The sequence below is a fragment of the Pteropus medius genome, unplaced genomic scaffold, assembly GCF_902729225.1.
Source record: "Pteropus medius unplaced genomic scaffold, Ma_sr-lr_union100, whole genome shotgun sequence".
NCBI classification, from domain to species: Eukaryota; Metazoa; Chordata; class Mammalia; order Chiroptera; family Pteropodidae; genus Pteropus; species Pteropus medius.
In genome coordinates, this window is record NW_024342471.1 from 9,196,913 (window position 1) to 9,220,413 (window position 23,501).

At 42.4% G+C, this 23,501-nt stretch overlaps 1 protein-coding gene across 14 annotated transcripts in view; it reads left to right on the forward strand.

Annotated features, from left to right (window-relative positions):
• Positions 1 to 23,501, forward strand: part of CNBD2 (cyclic nucleotide binding domain containing 2) — a 53,855-nt gene that overhangs the window by 2,029 nt on the left and 28,325 nt on the right. For 4 of the 14 annotated variants that reach the window (XM_039864243.1, XM_039864240.1, XM_039864238.1 and 1 more), the window contains exons 2-8: positions 70 to 182; positions 9,735 to 9,872; positions 12,217 to 12,270; positions 16,320 to 16,483; positions 20,235 to 20,391; positions 20,907 to 21,061; positions 22,914 to 23,052. In XM_039864243.1, the coding sequence (XP_039720177.1) occupies positions 9,765 to 9,872; positions 12,217 to 12,270; positions 16,320 to 16,483; positions 20,235 to 20,391; positions 20,907 to 21,061; positions 22,914 to 23,052 (777 nt within the window). In that variant the 5' untranslated portion in view covers positions 70 to 182; positions 9,735 to 9,764. Of the gene's footprint in view, positions 1 to 69; positions 183 to 6,278; positions 6,986 to 9,734; positions 9,873 to 12,216; positions 12,271 to 16,319; positions 16,484 to 20,234; positions 20,392 to 20,906; positions 21,062 to 22,913; positions 23,053 to 23,501 lie in introns of those variants that run through there. The other 10 variants (XM_039864242.1, XM_039864239.1, XM_039864233.1 and 7 more) reach the window with 6 other exon arrangements.

The following is a 23,501-nucleotide window of genomic DNA, read 5'->3' on the forward strand; positions in this document are numbered from 1 at the left end:
GATATTCCTGAACCCAGGTTAAGTTTAAAATATATATTTATATGTATTCTATTTTCCTGAATTTTACAGAATAAGTCAAGACACGAAGTCATACACTCTTTGTGAACCTGGGAATAATAACTACCACACTGAATGGCTCTGAAGACTCAATGAGGAGATATAAGTAAAGGAACTGGTACCAGGTCTGATACAGAGTATACACTATTAATTTTTTTAAATGGTAATAGTTACAAAGGGGTAACACTGGAAGTTCTAGTGTGTGGTAGTGAAAAGTCACAGACATTGCTATTATCATTATTAGCCATTTTGAACCTCTGTATGTATGTGACACTACTTACAGATGAGAAATTCAAGTCTAGAGTGAGTGATTAACTTGTCTAGGTTTAGCTAACGGGTAGCAGGATTGGGATTCAAACCCAAGTTTGACCTAGAGATAATAGGGAACTACGGAAGGACTTAAAGCAGGGGAGGGATGTGTTCAGCTTGTGTTTTAGGAGACTCACTCTGTATACACTGTAAAGAGTACTTCTTTCTTGCTGAATACTTGGATTGTTGCTGATTTTTCACTATTAAAAAAATAATAATCACCTAGTATTTAAAGTACTTTCTTTCTTTTGGATTACAAGTGCCTGTTGCTATAAAATCTATTTGGTTTCTGAGTTCAAAAAGCAAGAGTTTGGATAGTAAGGAAGACCTGGACTTCCTTAAGCCATATTCCCAGTAGGGAAACGACCAAATTCAATTTTTTGCTAGATATTGCCAGCTTTCTGTTCATAGAGGTGTGTTTGATTCTTAGAGCCTTGGAACAGCCCCTTTACTTCACAGATATACAAACTAAAGTTCAGAGAGGATAAGTATAGTCAGGGTAGATCCAGGGCCCAGCAATGAATGAAGGTTTTAGTTGCTGTGCATTCTCACCAGCTCTTGATATTGTTGGATTGCAAAAATCGATTCAAATTGGGGTTTAGTGATAGCTCATTGTGCTTTTAATTTGAATTTTCCTAATAGCTAACTAATGATGTTGAGCATCTTTTCATCTTTTAACTTTTTTTGGTAAAATATTTGTTCAAATCTTTTACACATTTGAAATTTTTTGTCTTTTGTTGAGAGTTCTCGAGTTTTGTTTTGTGTTTTACTTATCCTGATGCAGTTTTTAAAAATTGTGGTAAAATGTACATAACATAAAAATTTACCATTTTAATCATTTCTAAGTATATATAGTTCAGTGGCATTAAGTATGTTTACATCGTTGTACCAACACCATCACCATCCATCTCCAGACGTTTTTCATTTTCCCAAACCGAAACGCTATATTCTTTAAATAACTCGCCATTCCGCCCCCACCCCTAGTCTCGGGTAACTGCTGTTCTACTTTCTGTCTCTTTGAATTTGACTCTTCTAGGTCCCTCATTAAGTGGAATCATGCAATAATTGCCCTTTGATTTCTGGCTTATTTCACTTAGCATAATGTCTTCAAGTTTATTCATGTATTGTGTATCAGGCTGACTAATATATATGGTATTACATAGTCATTGTATGTAATACCACATTTTGTTTATTCATTTACTGATGGACATTTGGGCTGTTTCTACCTTTCTGCTACTGTGAATAATGCTGCTGTGAACACTGGTTTGCAGATATCTCTTTGGGTCTCTGCTGTCAATTCTTTTGGGTGTATACCCAGACTTGGAATTGCTGGATTATATGATAATTCTCTGTTTACCTTTTTGATGAACCACATACTGTTTTCCACAGCAGCTCCACTGTTTTACATTCCCACCAGCAAAGCAAAGGGGTCCCAATTTTTCCACATCCTCGCCAACCCTTGTTATGTTGCCTTATTTTTTTAATGTGAAATATTAAATAGGAAACTTTAAGTTACCAGTGGACAAGAAATTCAGGTTTTCAACATATTTCGTTATCCTATAATTTCATTTACATACATCACACAGTACATACATCATTCCAGGAGGCCAGCTCATGGTGAAGAGGAAGCAGGTTCTGCTAATGAGGTAGTTTGGATAAAAAGCCTCCAGGATGTTCCATTTTCTGCATTTTACAATTTTATATGTAGTCTAAGAAGCTTGATCTGGTCTCTTTTCTTCTTTTGGATAACATATTTTATCAAATGTGTTTGATCTTGGGCTGAAGATCTGTTTTGTCTTTTGATGTTTTGATGAGCTGCAGATAACAGGTCTAGGGTACTTAATCTAGTTAGACTATGTTTGTAATTAACTCAGTTATTAGTAATTCTCTTTCCTGATAAACCGATGTAAATTCAGAAGCGGAAATACTTAATAATCCATTTGCCTTTCCCTTCTTTCGCTGAAGTCTCTTCAGTTGCAATCCTGCAAGTTCCCAGTTTTCCATGAACCTGTTTTTACGTGGCACTCTACCAGTAGCTCTGTGTTCCATATTGCACTACACTGATCTTGTTTTATTACTTAAAAATCAATTCATTCATTTTGAATAGGCGATAGATACCTAGTACAAAATTCAAAAGTCCAAGAGTAATTGTTTTACTTTTTTAATCCTTTTCTTTCCAGCCTTGTTATTGTTAGTTCCCTTTATATATTTAAATATGCTTATACATCCATTTCTTGGTCTATTAGGTTTAAAAGGGGTCTTAAGATTTGTAGTTCTTATGGCTTCAAAGATACCATTTGTTCTTCCAATACTTATAATGCCCGTTGTTTATAAATATGTGCCTTGAGCTAAGAACAAACTAGTTTTCATCAAAAATGGAAATAGATGCAATTATTACAAGAAAAAAAGATTTACAGTTCTTAAAAGTTCTCATCACAAGAAAAAAATTGTAACCAAGGCGATAGATGTTAACTAAACTTATTGTGGCAATCATTTCACAGTATATACGTATATCAAGTCATTATGTTGTATACCTTAAACCAATACAATTATATCCCAATAAAACCAGGAAAAAAAAGATTTACAGCTACAAAAGTTAAAGAAACCCATGTACGTATGTTACCTCCCATCTCTCTATCTCCATACTTGTTAGCTATATTGTTCGTTCATTTCCAACTCCTTGCTTTTTTGCAATCTTATCCTCTGTATTCCTAGCTCCCTTTTTGATGTTTTTAAAAATGACTTTCACTTCTGAGATGGTTTTTTAAAAAACACTTCCCAGTGCCATCTCTTCCTGTTGTCTCAATCATCTCTTCTTTGAACTATGGCATCTTTGTTTTGATCTCATGTTTTAAAATTCACCCAGCCCTCTGAGTTCTTTGTTGTTCATGATTATCATCTGTTTCATGTTAATTTCCTTCTGGTGTGTGCCTTTCATCTGCCATTTGTTTTTCTTATTCCCTGCCTCCCTCTCCTACTTTTGAAGCAATCTATTTATATAGGTCTGGTGCTATTTATTTTTTACTGTAACTCCCCTTTAAACGAAGTGAGTTCTTCCTGGACCAGCTATTTGTTGGAGTTGTGTATGGAGAAAGGACTAGCGTAGCATTCCAGGCTGGCAGGAAATCTCTTAGGTTCATAGTGAAACTCCTTATGACAAGGGTTTTGTGTGAGTGAATTGGTTTTGCACTTTCTCTTTCTGGAAGATGGTACTTGGGTGCTTCAAGGCTGCAAAAAACAGCCTGTCTGTGTGTTTCCTTGGTTAGCCCACATGCCCTGCTTCTCCTTGGTGCCAGTGGCACCAGGAAAGCTCCCAGAGCCAGCCCTGTCATCGTGACCCCCATGTGGTACAGAAGGTGCTATTGGTTCTGCCTTCAAGGTGCATGGCCTTCTTTGGAGAACTCCAGACTCAGCTTTCCCTGAGACCTGCAGCCCCAGGCATTTTCTGTTGGCTTTAACCCTCTGAGTCTTCTCAGCACATGACATTTCTGAACAGGCCTACGTGATGGCCTGCTACTCTGAGCTTTCTCTGACCACTGTATTGCTGAGCCCAGAAAAGCTGGCGAGTGAATGCATCCAGGAGCAGCCCCCAGCCAATGGGACAGCTCTAAGGCATGCTCTGTGCAATCTTACTAAGGTCCCAGCACACTGGAGCCCACAAAAGTGACATGTTGATTCATGTGCCTTTGTCAAAAATATTTTTTTAATGTATGAAGATCAGATCATTTTTCTGCTAGTATAACAGATCGTATTTATGGATTCTCTGTTAATCATTTTTGCATTCCTGGGATACTATGTTATTTTTGAATGTGCTACTGAATTCCGTTTGCTTATATTTTATTTATAATCTTAAAAACAATATTTATAAATGAGATGAATCTCTAGCTTTCTCTTTTTATGCAATCTTTATCAGATTTTTAAGTGTCAGTATTCTTACTTCATAAAGAGAATTTGGTATTTTCCTTCTATTTATGCTCTGGGTCAGTTTAAGAAACATCTAGATTATCTGGAGTTGCCTGTTAAAACTTCAGGGCCTGGTAATTTTTTCATTTTGGGTGGTGGTGGTGGTGGTGGTGAAAGAGCTTTTTCTTTTCTTTTTTTTTTTTTAAATAATTTTCTCTATTTCTTCTATGAAAACTAGTCTATTTAGATGGCTTCTATTGGGATTACTTTGGTAAATTATGTTTTCTTAGAAAATTATCCATAAAATCTCAGTATTTAAATGTTGACAGCTAATTCACATTTTTTAAAAAACATACCAGCAGGTTAAATATGGCCTGTAGATCACCATTTTGCAACCACTGATTATAGTCAAAGGATTTTAGACCCAAAAGGGGTCATATAGATTCCATACTGAGGGTTGCAAATAACATGCTTGACAGGTAACACTGTTTTGTGAGGTGAGGACTTGGTAAATTGGAGAGCCCATTCCCCAACTAAAGATAAGCAAGTTTTAACCAAAACATGCAGGTCAAATAAAGCAGTCTGCCAGGTCAGTTTGGCCCATGGGTAGCTAGTACATGGCTTTTGCCAGCCCAAGGTCACTTTCTGTCACACTTTATGGGCATCTCACTTTCCAGCCCTGTCTCATGCTCCCTGAGCAATCTCTACCTTTTCTTCATATATGTTTATAACTTATTATAGTGAGAATTTCTTTTATGGTGGCAGAAGCATTTTTCCTCCCCATTGTGTTGTGAACTTGTGAGCAGAGACCGTGTCTTATTCACCTTTTCGTGCTTTGTATGTAGTTGGAGCTCTATAAATTTTTGTTACATAACTTTTATAATTAGCAAAACAATAAAAGATCTTATCTTAAAAAGACCTCATTTGTGGAATTGACTCTTAACTCCATTTTATAAGGAGGAAAATGAGGTCCCACGTGGTTAAGTGATTTACCTACGATCACACAAGAGTAGGACCAGTGCTCTTTCTGAAATTCACTCTGTAATAATTCAGTTAGAAGAGTAGGAACTAGAACGGAAATGCCACTTCCTTAATTTCTAGAACCGACTTTAATATCTGACTTTGAGTCCCCAGCCTATCTCCTGGCAGACAACTTAATTTACATGTCTTCAGGTAAATGGAGATCCAATCCAGTAATTTTGAGGGGATATAATTTCAGGCTATTGATTTACCTTAGACCAGTTCAGAGCTCCCCAAACTTCCTGCCTCTACCTCCCCAACACTGATCTAATTCCCAGGGCAGTTACACAACCACAGCTGGCAGGAAGTGAGATTGAAAGTGTCTGCTTTCGGGGTCTCATCAGGTTCTTGGTTCTACTTACTGGCATCCTTGTTGCCCCTTGATAGTCTGGATCCTCTCCATGTCATTTGGATCCTCAGGCAACTCAGAGGACTGATGGGACACCCATCCCCCCACCCCCAGTCCATAGTCACCTGCCACCATTTCTCTTGCCTTCCCCATGCCCAGTAGTTTATCTCAGAAACCTCCAACTTTTGTAGAGGATCTTCTTGTGTTTCCTTCCTCAAGACCAGGTCTCTGGTAAAGGAGGCAAAAACTCCACACTGCTTCCCTCTTCTCTCTCTGTCTCTGTCTCTGTCTCTATTTCTGAAAATTTCTCTTCCTCTCTCTCTGAGTCCTTTGCATCTTTTCTTCAGGTAAGGGAGGAAAAACCCCAGCTCTATCTCTGCTTGCTTCTGTAAGTGGTTAGGATCTCATCTCAAGAGTAATTAATTTAGTAATTTAATTTAGTAATTCAGAGCCTGGGTCTTTGTTCCCAGCTGTCCGGCAGTCTTCATTGTGTTCAGTTCCCTTCCATTTGGTGGTCATTTGGGGAAGAGTTGGCAGATAGGCCTAGCTAGATTGGAATGGCTAGATTAGAATGGCAAATCTGGCGGTACTTGGAGTCATAGTTTTTCGCTGATGCTTCTTATACAGCAAATTGAGATCATCAAATTGACATCTTTAGTAGGAAAAGATACTTTAGACCCTGTATTCTTCTTGACTTTTGAAAGAACTTCAGAGTCATTGAGTTCCAGTCACGAAGTTCCTTTCAACATTTGGCACCCCATTTGGTTCAGGACTTCTGATTTGCTTAGTGTCCCTGATTTACTGATTTAACAAGATTTACAGGACAGTGGCCTACACCTACATTCCAGGGTCTCCAAGTTCTCAGAGTGGTCCCCAGGCTGAGGTGTTGGATGCCCCCAGCCCCAGCCTTGGAGCCGCCTGCTTTTTTTAAGATGGCCCCATGGCTCTGACAGTCATTGAGCCACTTTGAGTTTTAGTCTCTTCATGTATGGAGTGCGTGTGAGGTCCCTCACCTTGCGGTAGTTTTGAGGATTAACTAAGATAATGCCTATGAGTGTTCAGTAAATATTAGATTCTCAGATTCTGGTTCCTCTCTTCCTTCTAGAATCCTTAATTGTGACATAAGGATGAAATTCTCTTAGCTGTTGGGTACAAAGAGTAGAGAGGAACATTGACCTTGCCACCGAGGGAAGCTATTCATTTCCATATAACTGGGGAAAGATTCTGGGGAAAGATACGTGGTCCTACCATTGAAAAGCAAAGGAGCTTGTTGTGACATTTGCTAGCTTGGGAACCATGAGGAGATATATGGTATCTCATTCCTGGCAGGTCCTGAAGAAGGAACTGGTAAGGATTGTCAAGGGCCCTGGGAGGGAAGAGTGGAAGCTTGAACAGACAGGTGTTTTGAGGAAGGGAGAGGCAGGTGTAGGAGGGGGCCTCCACCTTGTACCTTTGGAGTCATAGCATGGGTACAAAGGAAAGAGTACCAGATTCGGCTTCAAAAAGACTGAATTCCGAGCGCTGTCCTGTAGCCTCCACACACCCCACCTGCTCCTGGAAACTGGGCAAGTCATAGGCTACACTCTGAGCTCCTGAGTCCTACTCTGTACCTACCCTTCCTGCTATTGTGAGATCCAGAGATAATCAGGCCCAGCCACAGAGTAAGTTAATAGGTTAAACTTTTGGACTCTGGAGCCAGCCTACCTTGGTTCAAATCCCTGTCACCTATCAATCATGTGGCTAATGTTAGTATTAGGCAAGTTATTTGATTTGCTATGCCTGTTTTTTCCTCTGTAAAGGATGATGATCGTAGTAATACCTACTGCATAGATTTATTGAGGATTAAATTAGTCCATACTTATAAAGGGCTTAGCATAGTAGCATATTGTTTTCAACAAGCATTAATTTTATTAATAAAGCCTTTCCCCATATTTCCTTTAGATTTATAATTTTTGAAGAAAATTTATTTAGATTTTTAAAATCTAAAGTGACAGGTGAAACTCCTCACCGTCCCACTCCCGTTTTCCTCACTGCTAACTACTTTCCTGAGGCTGATATATACCCTTCCTATCTATATTTTTAAATTTTATTACACATGTATGTATATATAGCAGCAATAAGTATCCATAAGCAACTATGTAGTATACAGCACATTTTAAAACATGGTATCATAAATGGCATCATATTTCACCTTTTTCTATTCAAAATTATATATGAGCTTTACCCACATTGACATACACAGCTCTAGTGCGCTGTTCAATCCTGTGACTGTGCTATAACATTTTGATGCATTCCCCTACTGATGGACACTTGCCACTGTTACAGTGTTCCATGATCATCTTCCTTGTGAGTATGTGTAAGCATAACGGTGCGTATAATTCCTTGATTGTAAGGGACACATTCTCAACTTCTAAAAATATTGCTTCAACTTTTAAAAACATTTTAAAAAATTCCTAATCTGATAAGTATAAAATGGTATCTTATTACTTTAATTTTCATTTCCATTATTTCTAGTGGTATTCAGAATCTTTTCATTATTTATAGGTGGTTCAAGTTTTTCCTTTGAATTACCTGTTCATATCCTTTGCTCACTTTTCTATTGGGTTATTTCTATTCATTTTCTTTTGATTTGTAGAATTAAAAAAAAAAAATTCCGGATAGTAATTGTTTGTAATCCTGGATAGTAATCCTTTGTTGATTATATGCATGGCAAATATATTCTTCTATTCTTCAGTTTGTCTTTTTCATTTTGTTTATGATGTCCTTATTATCAGAAGTTAAACAAAAGGTTTTAGTTTTCGCATTTTTTAAATTACGGAAAATTTCAAACATAAAAGTTGAAATTTATATAATGATCATCCCTTAGATCTAACCATCAACATTTTGCCATATTGGCTTTCTGTATTTGTGTGTGTGCACTGGTGTGTGTTTACTGAGTCACTTGAAAGTTGCATACTTTATAACACTCTCTTAAAAATAAGAACACAACCATGGTATCACCGTAATACTAAGAAAATTAAAACAATTTCCCTATAATATCTAATATCTAGTCATATTAGATTTCCTTATTTGTTCCTAAAATGTATTTTACAGCTTGTTATGATGAATTAGGGTCCAGTCAAGGTTCATAGTTTGAATTTGCTTGTATGTGTCTTGAGTCTTAATCTAGAATAGTCCCCACACTTTGTTCATTTTTCCTCAGGAAATTGACTTTTTGAAGAAACTGGGTTAGGTGACTTTTAGATTCTTTCACATTCTGGATTTGTCTCTTTGATGTTGAACTTGCTTCCTTATCCCCTGTATCTTCTTGGCAAGTAGATGACTGCCCTTACCTAAATTCGTATTCGGGATTTGTTCTCAGTTCCAATTCCAAATTCCCAGGGAAAATATTGGATGGGCCATCGTGGATTAGGCGTTATGTTAGTTTTCTATTGCTGCTCTAACATATTGCCACAATTTAGTGACTTAAGACAATACAAATTTATTATCTTGTGTGGTCTAGAAGTCTGGCATGAGTCTCTCTGGGCTAAAATCAAGGTGTTAGCAGAGCTGCCTTTCTTTCTCAAGGTTCTAGGAAAAAATCCATTTCCTTGACTTTTATAGCTTCTGGAGACCACCCACATTCCTTGGCTCTCGGCTTCCTTCCTCTGTCTTCAAAGCCAGCAGTATTGCATCTTGCTAACTGTTCTTTCTTCAGATCCATCTGATTCCCAAGTTCAGACTCTCTGCATCATCCCTTGCCTCCTGCCACTATTTGTGCTCTTTATTTTCTGGACCAAAGTGAAAGAGTGCACATTTAACTAGAACTAGGCTGCTAAATGTTTTAACTACTCGTTCCTGGAGAAGGGGATGCCCCCATTTGTAGTAGTTGCCAATATATATGTGGCATAAACATTCCCACCATGGGCAATTTCAACATGAAATTGATTCAACATGATTTCAGTAGTCTTGAAAACTTCCTGAAAATGTAACCATCGCTCTAGCACACCATTGCATTTAATCCTGTTCCGTTTCACCTAGCTTGGCACCATCCGGCCCGCTGCTGATGGTTGAGAACAGACGGTTTCCACTGCTCTTGTTTCTTTTGTTTCCACAGGGGCTGTACCAGCTCATCCTGGATATCATTATGATGATCCGAGTGTGTAAAATGTTCCGCCAAGGCCTCAGGGGATTCCGGGAATATCAGATCATTGAGAATCCTCACAGAAGGCACCCTGTCTTCTCCTTTTGGGATGTAAGCCTCTAGGCTCAGCAGAATTTGGAGGTTTAAGGGGTTACTATAATTAGCACCCCACTTTCCAGCCCAAGTTCTGTACCAACTGAAAGAGAAGGCAAAGGATAACGCAGATGGGAGACCCAACTGTTACTTTTATTAATGATGAGATTTATATTGGAGAAGATGACTTGTATCATCAAGCGAGAGGGTTACCTAATACCGAATCCCAGCGTTAGACAGCCTTGCATACACAGTCACAGGCAGTGCTGGGCCATGGCAGCCTCCACTGTAGCAGCAGGGCCTTCTGCCCTAAACTTCCAGCAGAGAGGGCAAAGCGGAGTGTGGTCTCAGAGGAAAGGAGGAGGGGGTGATAATGCCTAGTGTTTCCTTCCAAATCCACTAAGGAGTTTAAGTCACTCCTCAGTGTGGAAGGAGAGGGGCCAGTAGTGTTCAATGAGTACAACTTCCTCCATGTGGAAAGGGAGAGGGGAAGAAATCGTCACCATTCCAGAGGTGATCAAAAGAGCCTGAAGAAGTCCACTTGGGGTTTTATGAATGCCCAACTGTTCACCTTCTCTATCTTCTTTCCTGTCCTCCCACTTAAACAAGAAGGGAACATTTGCAGGGCCTGTGCAACTCTGGTGACTATGGTTTTTAGATTTTCTAGAGGGTCCCAGTTTCAAATATTTTACCCCAGTGGTAGATTACGAGCCCATTTTTGGTTCAGAAAAGTTGATCACTATTTTGTTAGCTTGTTCTGGTTCCCCAGAGTTACGTTCATTACTGTCCAGGGCTCCAAAGTTTCCCCAGCCAATACCTGGACAAACCCTGCCTATTTTTCTGTTATGCCAATGGCGACTAGATGCTGCCTCTGCCTCCCTGCTGCAACCAGCAGCTCACTCCAAAATATTTTCCAAAATGTTTTCTGAAGGATAGTAGCCAAGGAAAGAAGTGCATGTGTGTGTGTTGCGGGGGTGAGGCAGGGGGTAATGAGAGAAAGGAAGGTGGTCTTGGATTGGTTTCGGAGGGGTGAACTGGTAATGTAACTCTGTGTGTGGCTGCGTTTAAGATGTAGCAGGGAGGAGGGGCCCGTGGGCCAGCTAGAGAGGAAAAGACGTTCAGATATATTTTGAAGACACTATGCTGGCCAAACCAAACAAGTCTGCAGCCATATTCTGCCCTGTAGTTGGGCCATGAGATGGGAAGGGATGAATTAGAAGAATTGTGACCTGAGCGACAAGGTGAACTCTCAGGAAGGACATTCTGACTCAGGGTGTCATGCACTGGAGAAGTGAAGGGCCCTGGAGATCAGGAGTCTTTGGTTACCAGCAGACCTGGGCTGATGCCTGGGCAACTGGAAGCTGAAGATCAGTGTCAGGCTTGTCATTGGGAGGGTGGCCTTGAGTAGAGCAGAAGCCTTTCAAGGGCAGCTTGTCGGGGTCATATGGCTGCTGTGCAGAGAGCGAGGAGCCTGGGGCATAGGGTTGGGTGGAGAGATTCATAGACTAGTTTTTAGTAGAGTATGTGAATTAAGATCTTTCTGAACACCACCCCTTTCCTTCATTGGTTCCCCTGAGTAGAACCATGTGGATACCCAAACTCTGGAGAAAGATATGAGATACGCCTAGAGAGATGAATGGGGGTCCTGGTTGGCCCAAGATGGTGGTCAGGACCTTGTTTGTCCCTTTTCTTCCCCCTCACCTTCCCCTACATATTTTCCCTCTCTCTCTCTGCCCCCTTCTCTACTCTTACCACATCTTTTCTGCATCTTTTAGGAGGTAGAGGTGGATTAATTCATCTCTAAGACCTCTTATACCTCCTCCTCCTGGCCACCTTCTAGACGAGGACCATTCACCTGCTGTGTGACCTTAGGCAAGTTCCTTCTCTCCCTTCAAGTCTAAAACAGGGCTTAATACCTGCTTTGTCCTGAAGATGAAATGGAATCGATAAGGAAGATGTACTGTGCCTGGCTTGTTACAGGCATGCAGTGAGGTTGGCTTCATTTCTTCCATCTTAATCCCTCCTTTCTGTTTTTTCCCTTCTATATTTTCCCATTTGTTTGCTTCTTTTCCCTCTTCCTTTCTTTTTCCATTCTTCTTCTTTTTCTCTTCTTTTCCCTCTCCCCTCCCTCATCTTTCTCTCCCCTCACACTAGTATATTGTCGATGCTGCACCCAAATCTTGTGCTGAGTTGGGGCTTTTGAGAGGAGGTGGCCATGGGAAGCCCAGCTGCTAGGAGGTTTCCCAGGGCTCCCTGCCTACTATGGTGGTCCAGTTGCATAGAAAGGTTTCAATGCAGAATTATAGTAGCTGTCTTGCTGATCTTCCTTTCTGTCCCCTACTTTTTTTTTTTTCTTTTTCAGAAAAAGAAACAAGGCCGGATCACATTTGATACCATGGACTTTGTTGCAGAGTCGGTATGCATAGTTCTGACCTTGATGTTGAGAATTTTCTTTCAGCATCATAGCTCCTGGAAGGAGCACCGGGCTGGGCATGAGGACAGCTGGGTTTGGTTCAGGTTCTGTCACCAACCCAGTCTGTCACCCTGAGCTAGCCACTTAGTTTCCTCATCTATAAAATAGCTGATCTCAGTGATCCCTTCTAGTCCTGGCATTTTAAGACTGTGAGTCCCTCTAAACTCATTGTTGCTTTACAGCTTGAGCAGAACCAGCAGGAGAGAGCTCCTGCACTCGGATCTGTGGGAAAACAGCAGAAGGCAAAGCACAGGATTTGAGAGCATGAGACAGAGAAGAAAAAATCAGAGTAGTAGGAAAAGCCCTGGCCTGAGTGAGAATTCTGGCTCAAACTCTTTGAGAGACACTGGGCGCACTTGTCTCTACCTAGGTGTAGAATGGCCATTCTGATAAGGAAATGCCATACCCGGATGAGGCTTTGGATTGTGTGACTTGTTCTCTGAATTTCAAGGATCATGGTGATGTTCTCAACTTCTCCCTACCAAATCCTGGATATTAATTAAAATTTCAAATTACATTTAAAATTTCAAGGGACCTACCTATTTATAGGGAAGATCTGAAATTCTTACCAGTGTAGACCTGACTCAACCCTGGCCTGGAGTGCCATACTGGTTTTTCTGTCAGGGAAAGGGGGCAGGACAAAGCTTTATAACTGTTACCAGGACCACTTGTCACCCTGCCCCACCTCTTTCTCCCCTTGGAGCCTATGTGTGACTTCTGTTGTGACTTCTGTTGCCTGCCTCTCCTGAGCATTATCTAATTTCTCATGCCTCATTATGTACGAAGCATAATTAAGTCATCCAAATTCTGGGTTTCTTTAACATTCCAGACTGGCCAGTGTCTGACACTGGGCCTAAAATTTACCTAAAATTTGCCCTTCAGATAGGAGAAACTAGGGGCTTCTCTGAGAGCCACAGAACTCTAGAGATGAAAGCAATTTTGTGCATAACAGTAGAGGGAGAGAAGAGGGTACAGAGGAAAAATCCATTATATAAGCAAGGCCTCTCAGCCTCCTGAATGAGTTGTGTCTGACTCTAGCTCCAATAGGGAGATGAAGAGTAGAGACCCAATTTAAAAACATGTCTTTTGAGTGAGTAATGGGTACCGGTTTCTTTTTAGGGTGATGAAAAGGTTCAAAGACTATTGTGATGGTTGCACAATTCTGTGAATACACTAAAAATTCATTGTATTGTATAATTTAAATAGTGAATCATATGGTATGTGAGTTATATCTCAATCAAGCTAATACACACCCACACACACATTTATGCATATATAACCTGCCGCTCAGGAAACATTTGGATTGTGACTGGATTGTGACTAAACTTCACTATAGCCATATTGGGACTCTGCTAAAACTAAACTTCTCAAGAAAAATCCTTGGAATTATAGAGATTTAGAATTTAGACTCATTTATTATAGCAATTGTGAGACTTTGGAAACAATGGGTGCATTTCACATAACAGTTGTAAAAAGAACATTGAGTGCAAAATGAATTAAATAAATGATGTCTGCAGTCTGACATGTAAATAAAACGAAAACAATTCTATATATATTTTGTGGGCGCATGTATAAGTATATATTAATGTATAAAGATGGTAAACTCTGGTGGTGGAGAGCAGATCCAGATTAGACATGATATGGTACAAAGGGATTTTAACCATCTATATTCTGATTTTTAATGGAAAATATAGTCATGTATTACTTGTGTTATTTTCAAAGAATTTATTTATACATTAGAAAAAGAGAGGAAACAAGTATACCGGATGTTAACGGCCAGCTCTGGGTGCTGGGATGAAGGGCAGTCCCCCTTTTTTTCCTTTATCCTTCCTGTGTGCTAGAGGAACACAGCGAGGGGACTGCTGGCATGAAGCTCGTGAGGGTGAGCGTGCTGAGAAATGGTGTTCAGGAAGCAGGCTGGGGCCAAGTCTTCCAGGCCCTGCTTGAATTATATTCCCTTTTTTTTTTTTCCCCCCCGAGTCCCTAAGGTAGTCCTAGATCTGTCTCTGGTTATGAGGAATACTAGGTTGTATAACATTCTCACCTACAGTTAAGGAGCTGATTAGGAGTTTAGGCCATGATAAGTTAAATAACAGAGTCAGTTCTATAGGAACCCAGAAAAGGAGCTTTCTAAGGGTTGGGGATAGTGAGGAAGATTTCCTGAAGGAATCAGAGCCCCAAATGAGCCTGAAGCATCAGTTTGGTTCATAGAAGCCAGGGGAACCAGGATTTTGTTCTAAATGGACCCTGTGATAGAAATCCCAATGGATTACTGATAGCAAAAGAGAGTTAGAAAGGAGAAAGATTGGATTTAGACCATGAAAATGGCCAACAACACTTCCGTAGCCCTTGCCGTGTGCCAGGTACATTGTAAGCCTGCTATTTATACATATAGTTTCTGCTATTATCGGATAGGGGAACTGAGTCTCAGAGAGAAGTGACTTGTTCCAGGGCACACAGCTCGGAAATAGGAGGCCAAAGTTCAGATCCAGGCACCTGGCACCAGAGCCCATGAGCTTTTAATCACTGAGCCACACAGACTTTCTGAGTAAATATGCAAGGCTTCGGATTTGTTGTTCTAATGTCCAGAATTCCTTATCATGTCTACTTTCATTTAGTTTCTGTGACAATTACTATTCTTCAGCACTGCCGACATTCATTCTTCCCATAAATGTTATCTTGAGCACCCACTACATGTGAGGCGTTATTCTAGAGTGGTAGACAAGATAGATGAGGCCACTATCATGTGTACATTGGGGCTTATATTCTCGCCTACCTTTGTCCCACAGACCTTTCTGAGATAATGGAAATATTCAGTAGTTTGTGGTGTCCAGTGTAGTAGCAGATACAGGTAGCTATTGAGCACTTGAGTGACTGAGGAACTTATCTTTTATCTAATTTAAATTAAATAGCCACATGTGGCTGTTGGCTGCCATATTGGACAGTGCATTCTAGATTGTGCGTTTGTGTGTGAGAGGATAGGAAAATGACAAATATACACATTAACAAAAAGGAATAAATAATTTCAGAAAGTATTAAATGCTTTGAAGAAAAGGATTCAGAGCTTATAGGGTGCCAGGAACGGGGCCCTGCTATTTTAGCTTAGATGATCCAGTAGGGACTCCTGGAGGACATAGGAGCTGAGAGCAGAATAGGAAGGAGGGGCCAGTCATATTCATGGGAAAATCCAGAGGAAGAACGTTCCAGGCAGAGGAAACAGCCCAAAAGGACTGCAAGACAGAAGTGAGCTTGGCACCTGTAAGAGTCAGAAGGCTAGAGACCAGAGAAGGAAGAGGTGAAGCAGGAGATGAGGATGGAAGGGTGTAGAGAGGTAGGGAGTCAGACCATGTGGGCTCCTAGGCTGTGGTATGGAGTTAGGATTTTACTTAAGTGCAATGGGCTGCCAGTGAGGGTGTTAACCTCTTAAGTACCATTTCCTCAGCAGATGGGAGTGGTGGGTGAATGGGTAGATCTGCTTGCCCACTGGTCCAAGAGTTCTGGTTCATGAGAGTTAGCTAATAGTCTCTGTAGGTTCTCTGGTTCTTAGTCTTCTGTAGCATGCAGAGGTGCAGGCTGAGGCAAGGGAGGTGTCCCCTGACTGCAGTGTGCATGTGCTAAAGGACCCCTGGAGCCCAGGGAGCCCATGTTGCCTGGTGCAGGGAGACAATGAATGGCAATGGCACTATGGTTAGTAGCTGGGGATATAGGTCGTGGCATGTAGCAGATCTAGGTTCTAATCCTGCCTGAGTGTCTTTATCTGTCATTTGGAAATAATAATAGTGCCTCACTTCTTGGGCTGGGCGAAGATACAGTGAGATGGTGTGTGTTAAGATGCATATGCCGGTGTGTGGCACACAGTAAGCACTTACTCTATGTCAACCACTATCATGCGGGGAGTGGGAAAGTATAAAAGCAGGAGTGTGGGGAGTTGCCCTCTCGCCCATGGGGGAAACTGCTGGGTTCAATGTGTCACTCTAGCTCTCTCTTTCCAGGGTTACTTCCCTCTAAAGGCCATCGAGATAGCACAGAAGAAGCCTTCCTGGAGGACAGACCAGGAGATCCAGATCCTCTGTAACACCTTGCAGGTTATAGGGAGCTACCGGAACTACTCTCATTCCCTGCAGCTGCTCCTGGCCAAAGTCATGCGCTTTGAACGGTCAGTGAGGGGCACACCCTTTGGCTCCTGGGCTGGGGCTGGGCTGGGCAGAAAGAGTCAGGCTGAGAAGGCCATGGCAGGTCTGCCAGCCTCTCCATGGAGTGTCAGCCATGGAAAGCTGTCTGCCAGTTCACCTGAGTGCTCACTGTTATGAGTTTATTTCATGTATTTATTGAGAGTCTACCCAGAATTAAGAAGCCACTGAATCTGGAGAGGATCTGGTGGGAACCTCAAAAAGGTCCAATTCCCTCATTTTTCAGATGAGAAAACTGAAGCTCAGAAGGGGAAAATGATTCATCCTAGGTCACCCAAATAAGTAGCAGAGCTGGTACTCAAATCCAGGCCCTAAAAACCAGAATAGATCACAGGTGATTGTACTACATCCATATAGGAACCAGGACAAGGGTCTTGAACTCAGATGAGAAAAAAAAAATTGTACCTGTATTTTCATTAACCTCTAAATGAAATTTATCATTTCCTTCAATCCTGGGTATAGGTAACAAACTACTGTAGTGTTAGATATTCTTATGACTTTTTCACTAAAAGAAATCATGGATATTTTTACATCGTATTCACATTCCTGTAGATTCTTGAAAAACAGTTTATGTTCATTGTATCTTTGAAAATATGGTAGTTATTAGATATACTGCTAGATCTTATTATTTGATACCTTAATAAAGATGCTCATTTATTACTATATTGCAAATATGGGTTTTCGTTAACTGTAATTCTGATATATTTTATTTTATACATTTAAGATGTTATTCTGTGAAGGTTTCATCAGCTTGTCAAAAGGCCCATGTCACAAAAAGTGACATGTAAGTACCTTGTACTAGAGAAGTTTAAGAAGTGCATGTGGAAATATTGCTATTTCCAGGACATTTCACTGGCTTATGGGGGACAGCCTAGCAGAGTATTTGAGGTAAGGCCTGTCTTGAAAATCCAGGATGCAAGGTTTGTGCACTGATATCTTCCTTCATGGAGGACATAATCACAACTAAGTACAGATTATGACCCTTTATGAACCATGCAGGATCCATTCTGCAGATAATAAGCCATGGGGGGAGATAACTCTTTAGCTGGCTTTAGCAAGAGAGTTTCACAGCAGAGGTGGCATTTGAACCAGTAGATCTGACAGGTGGAAGTGTAGACAAGGACATTCCAGGCAGAGGGAACCATCTGCTTTGTCCTAGCCCAGTGAAGAATTTAATGCCATGTCTGCCCTGCTGTGACCTCAAGCAAGCCACTTAACCTTTCTGAGCCTAGTATCCTCATCAGTGAAATGAAGGTAATAATATGGATTTTATATAGATCAAAAGAGGGTCGTTGTTAAAGCCAGTTATTGATTATTGCCTGGACTGGGAATTAGCAGATTAAATAGGATCCTTCCAGTGGCAAGTTGCAAGGCAGAAAATGCAGCCCAAGGAGATGCATCGGTGGCTCATGTATCTGAAAAATCCCGGGATAGTCCTCCAGGTTCAGGCTCCGCTGGCCTCAGGGGCTCAAAGTCACCAGGACTCAATGTTTGTTTGTCTGTCTGTCTCCATCTCTTGGTTCTTCATAGCATAAGCCACCTTCTCAGCTAGACTCTTTTCTCATGGTGGCAAGATGGCTGCTCCAGCTCCAGCTCCAAACTTCCATTCTTCTGGTTTCAGTCCATTGGGAAAGAGAGACTATTTTAGTCCCTCAGATCAGAGCCTTGGGATCAGTTTTTTTTTTTTCCTGAACCAGATTGGCTCTGCTTGAATTATCAGTGGGTAGTGATGCTCTGATTGTCTTAAGAGTCAAGAAAGGGTGTTTTCCCCAAAGCAAAATCAGGGTGCAGTTGGTAGAAAAAGGTGACCAGATAGATGCCTGGCATAAAAACAATAGATGTCTGCTCTAGGAGATTCAGATTCTAGTGCTGACTCAAGTGTGACTCATTGTGTGATCTTCAACAAGCCGTGGATTCCTCATCCCCAAAATATAGATTGAGCTCGATGGCCTCTGAGGGTCTTTCTGGCTACAGCTCTAGGAGCCTACACTTGAATGAACACATGCTCTTTCATCTCCAAAGTCTTATTTCCTGGCTGAATGTGCCTGCCTTCTTCCATCTGGTCATTGTCTTCTGGGCCATCTCCTCTTTCTTACATTGACAGAGCCTCTGGTTTGTATCCCAACAAAGTTACTCACTCCAGCTACTGACTCCAGCCTAATGTAGTACTCAGTCCATCTGTCCTCTGTTTCTTGTCCCCAGGAGTTTGCTGCAGGGTCCTAAGGTCAGGGGGCACTCTGGAAGCTCAGAAGAGGAGATGCTGCTATGGGTTGAGTCAGGGAAGGCTTCCTGGAGGAGGTAGACCTAAGCTGGACCTTGAGCTCCTTTAAAGACTTCAAATAGGTGGATAAGAGAGGAAAGGCCATTCCAGGCATTGGAGCAATGTGAACAAATTGATGGAACAAATTGATTAACACTTGGCCTGTGCAGAGGGTTGGCTCTTCTGCTGCTTGGTAGCTCAGTGAAGAGGGGAAGAAGACAGAGGAGGACCTGCTGAGAGAAGTGCAGAGAGACTGGAGTTATGGGAAATGGCAGCAGACTGGAAAACACTGAATCCTGCCATTGGGGCACTTCTACAAAGGCCACTGACTCATCAGATCTTGGCAGAGACTAAAGGGCAGACTTTGGGCTTCCCATTGCCTTCTTGGTAAAGTCCAACTTAGCCCAGCTTTTGAAGTCCTTTGTGATTGGACTGAGCCAAATTTCTCTCCCACTACTCCCCTGACCACCACCTCGTCTCCCATTTTCCTCTCTAATGGAGCTTATGGTCATTCCTTTGAAAGTGCCATGCTTCCAGCCACCTCTGTGCCTTTGGACATGGTGGTCCCTCTGCCTGGGATGCACTTCCATCTCTCTCTCTACCTGGATGACTCCAGAAACCATCCTAGCGCTTTCTCTGACCTTCTTAAGCTGGGTTAAATGTCCCTTCTCTGTGCTTCTGAATTAGCCTGTGCTTACCTATTGTAAAGCATTTTTAAATTTTATTTATCTCCTGTACTTGGCCATAATTTTGAGAATGAAATCTGTGTCCTTTACTGCTGTGCCTGACAGACACAGTTGGAATTTATTTAACTTACTGAATGAATGAAGGAAATGAATGAATATTGAAAGAAGTGAGATTTGAGCTTGCATTTGAAATACAGAAACTTCTCTCTGAGCTTAAGCACTAACTCCTAGTTTGCTCTGGACCTGTGTACTTCTACCCCAAAGGTTCCCAGTTGGGTAGTGAGTTCTTGGGGACCGTAATAAGACCATTTATCTGTCTCTTTCTAGGTATACTCATCTGCATTTTACAGGTAAGAGAAACTGAAGTTCAGAAAGGGGATATGAGTTGTCCAGTGGCAAAAGCTAGGGGCAGAATGAGAATTGGGATCCTGGTCCGGCTCTGAAGCCAATGCTCTTAATCAATTAGCTACTCATCCATTGCTTTCAGCATTCATTTATTCATTTATTCCATGACATTTACTATGTACCTAAGCAGACTGACAGAGGCTCCGCTCTCAGGAAGCTTCTAACAGAGGCAGGTAGTATACTAGATAAGTGTTAGTGAAGAAGTCCAACTTGATGGGGCTGGGACTGGGCTCTTCTGAGGTCCCTTCTGGTCCCAGTCTGTGCTTTTGTACTCCAGAACAAAGAGCACAACCAGTCCAGATCTCCTCCCAGCATGGACCGGGCTCCGTATTGCTACCAGATCAACTGGCCATGTTCTTTTCCCAGGTTTGGTCGCAGGCGTGTGATCATAAAGAAGGGGCAGAGGAGCAGCAGCTTTTATTTCATCTATCTGGGCAGAGTTGCAGTGACAGAGGATGAAGATGGCAGCAGTGCCTTTCTAGACCCCCACCCATTGTTGCTGCACAAGGGTGACTGTTTTGGGGTAAGCATGGGGGAAGGGCCTGGCTTCCTGGGGTGGGGTTGGGGTGTGAGAGGATTCCTGCTAGAACCTCTCAGCCAATTCCAGTCCTGTCTTATACTCCGTCCTGCCTTATACTCTTGTGCAAGTCACTGCCCAGAGCCCTTACCTGTCAAATGCCGATTGAAGTGGACCAAGTGCTGGCCAAGGACAGCCTCTTCATTTGTGATGTTTAAGGAGTATGTTCCCTAGTAACAATATAGTGACTCCTCAGTGAGGTGTCTCCAGCTTCCTTTCTCTGGCCTGGTCAAGCTTGTTGCCTCTTTTTCCACAGGCAGCGTATTAAGAGGGAGGAGTGGGCCCACAGAAGTAGGGAATGAGCAGGACCACAAGGTGGGCCAGGAAACCCACAGCCTGGGGAGGAGAGATTTCGGAGGGCGGAGGGAAAGGGTGGAGATGGAAGCAGGAGAGAGAGGTGCAAGGCTGCAAGCAGGAAGCCATTGGTGGTCTCTCACTTGTCTTTGCCTTTTTCTACCCAGCAGGAAGTGAGTCTTCTGAGTTCTTCAGTAAGGAAGGCCACCGTGGTCTGTATGGAAGAAACAGAGTTCTTGGTTGTTGACAAAGAGGATTTCATTGCTAATAAGCTGGAACAGGAACTTAAAAAGAATGCTAATCATCAGTTTGAATTTTTTAGGTAACTTTATCATTAGCCAGCACCTTCCCCCTAGGTGTTTATTAGATGCCTAACTTTGTCTCAGGCCTGGTGGGAAACTCTGGGTGCTGTTCTCTCTGCCTGGAATGTTCTTCAGTACCCGCTTCCCATATAACTTCTCTGTCTAGCAAACTCCTACTATACCTTCAGATCTCAGCTCAAATATCCCTTCCTTGTGGGATAGTAATATTAGAATGACTAACATTTACTGAACACTTGCTAGGCCAGGAAAGACGCTAAGCCCTTTGTACCACCTGCCTTATCTAATCTCACATTCAGGCCTGTGAGGATGTTTCATTCTCCCCAGTCTATGGGTTAGGGAACCAAGTCTCAGGATGGGGATGTCCCAGAATGTCTGATTTCAGAAGTCCCTGGCCCTCACTGCCCCACTTCACTAAGCAACCCCACTACCCTCACCCTAGAATAGAGTGTGCCCCCTCAACGCTTTTATCACACCATGTTTCCTTAAAACCCCATCCAAACTGTAATTCTTGGTTATATACTACTTTCTTTATAGTTTGTTTGCCCCATCAGACAGTATGGTGGCAAGGCCAGATCTGCTCTTTTTCCACTGTAATCCCCATCTTGTCACAGTGCCAGGCACGTGCGGGCGCTTATGTTTAGTTACTCACCCTTAGGAAAAGAGTGAAAGTCAAATGAAGCGTCTGCGCTGGCACTGAGAATACAGGTTGTAGGTTGCAGGCTATAGAGAAGCATGAGGGACAGAGGGTCCCTGTGGACTAGAGCTGAGAGAGAGCTTCATAAAGGGGCTAGAGCCCGAAAAGAGGTGAATTTATTCCCCAAGAGAGTAGTAGTTCATTTGTTCATACAGTGAAAAAATAGAGCTGGGTTCCTTCCAGTCTCAGCTCTTAGGCTTATGGGCCACATGACCCTAGATAGGTCATTTCACTTCTCCAAGCTTTAATCTTCTGCTCTGTGAAATGGGGATAATGATTCCTCTCTTTCAAGGTCATTGTAAGGATCAAATGAGATCACAGGAAGTATGTGGTCCAGTGCTTGGCACATAGTAGGTGCTCCTTTTGTGGTGTCCCCACTTTCCTTCCAGTGTCTCCAGGCCCTCTCTTTGTCTGGATGTGGCACCATCCTGTTCCCCTTTGGTGCCCTGGATGAAACTCAGTGCCCTCAGTGCCCCCAGTAATGCCCGAGTCACTAAGTTCTGAGCTCGTAATCTGTTGGAGCAGTGAAAAATCTAAGATGATTGGTAGTACCCCCATGAGGGCGTGTATAGGGAAAGGCAAACCCGAGTATGCGGTGTGTGAGGTCAGGGGAAGGGGCAGTCACTGCGGTGGGCCTTCAACCACAGGGAACATTCTGACAGAGAGAGGAGAGTCCAGATACTTCCCCAGGACTGAATATTTGGAGCCAGAGGAGATAGGCGGGAGTGAGCTGTCCAAACCAAAGGTAGGGCCAGGACTGCTGCGCTAGGGGGCAGAATAGCTGGTGAGCTGAAGCGAGGCACTCTTGGGGTGTTCTTAGAACGGGAGTGGCTTAGCAAGCCACAGGGTTGAAGGGGATGGAGCTGGAGAAAGTTCTGGAGGAACAGAAATGAGAGATCACACAGCTGGTGGTTTACACTGGTGTATCTGAGGAGCAGCAGAGGGGCATGGGCTGGAGGGGGCGGCCGGAGAAGAGGGCAGAGGGAGCCAAAGTGGGAGGTAATAGACTGGCTACAGGCTAGGGGATAGGAGGGCGTGTGAAATCTACCTCAGACATTTGCAAGAACAGGAGAACATGCTCCCTTTCTGGAAATTGCTAAGAGCTGTGCAACTACTGTGGTGGAGGGCAATGGATTCTAACAGGCCTTTCCCTTCAGGAAGATGGATCTGTTTCAGTCATGGTCTGATGAGAAGGTCTGGGAGCTCGTGATCCTGGGGAAGAAAGAGAAGTTCTCGTATGGGCAGCTGATCTCAAAAGACTTTGTCAATTTGTCCTCCATCGTGTTTATCTGCAAAGTAAGAGGTCTGGGCTGGGGGTGTGAACCTGGGAAGGGTAGACCTAGTATGACATCTTGTGGCCAGAAGGACGAGGTCTGAGCCCTGTTCTGCAACACTGCAATTCACGGCCTTTTCTGAGTTCCCATTTTCTAGCTACGAAAGGCAAGTGACACACTACCTCCCTCAGCTGGTTGCTGTGAACTTTAAGCTACATAGCTGTTATATTAGAAAGAGGGTCAACGGGGTGCCCACATCTTGAGCTCATAGATGTATTTATTTATATACAGATACATATTTAAATTAGGCATTTGGCTCTTGAGTCTTAAGGATGCCAGATCACTTTTTAAGATTATAATCTTTAAATTGTAAAAATGATTATGAGCATATTATAAAACTTTCTGGAAAGAGGGAAGAAATCACGCATAAGTTAATCACCTCAGAGTAGATTTTAAAAAAGTGGAATTGTG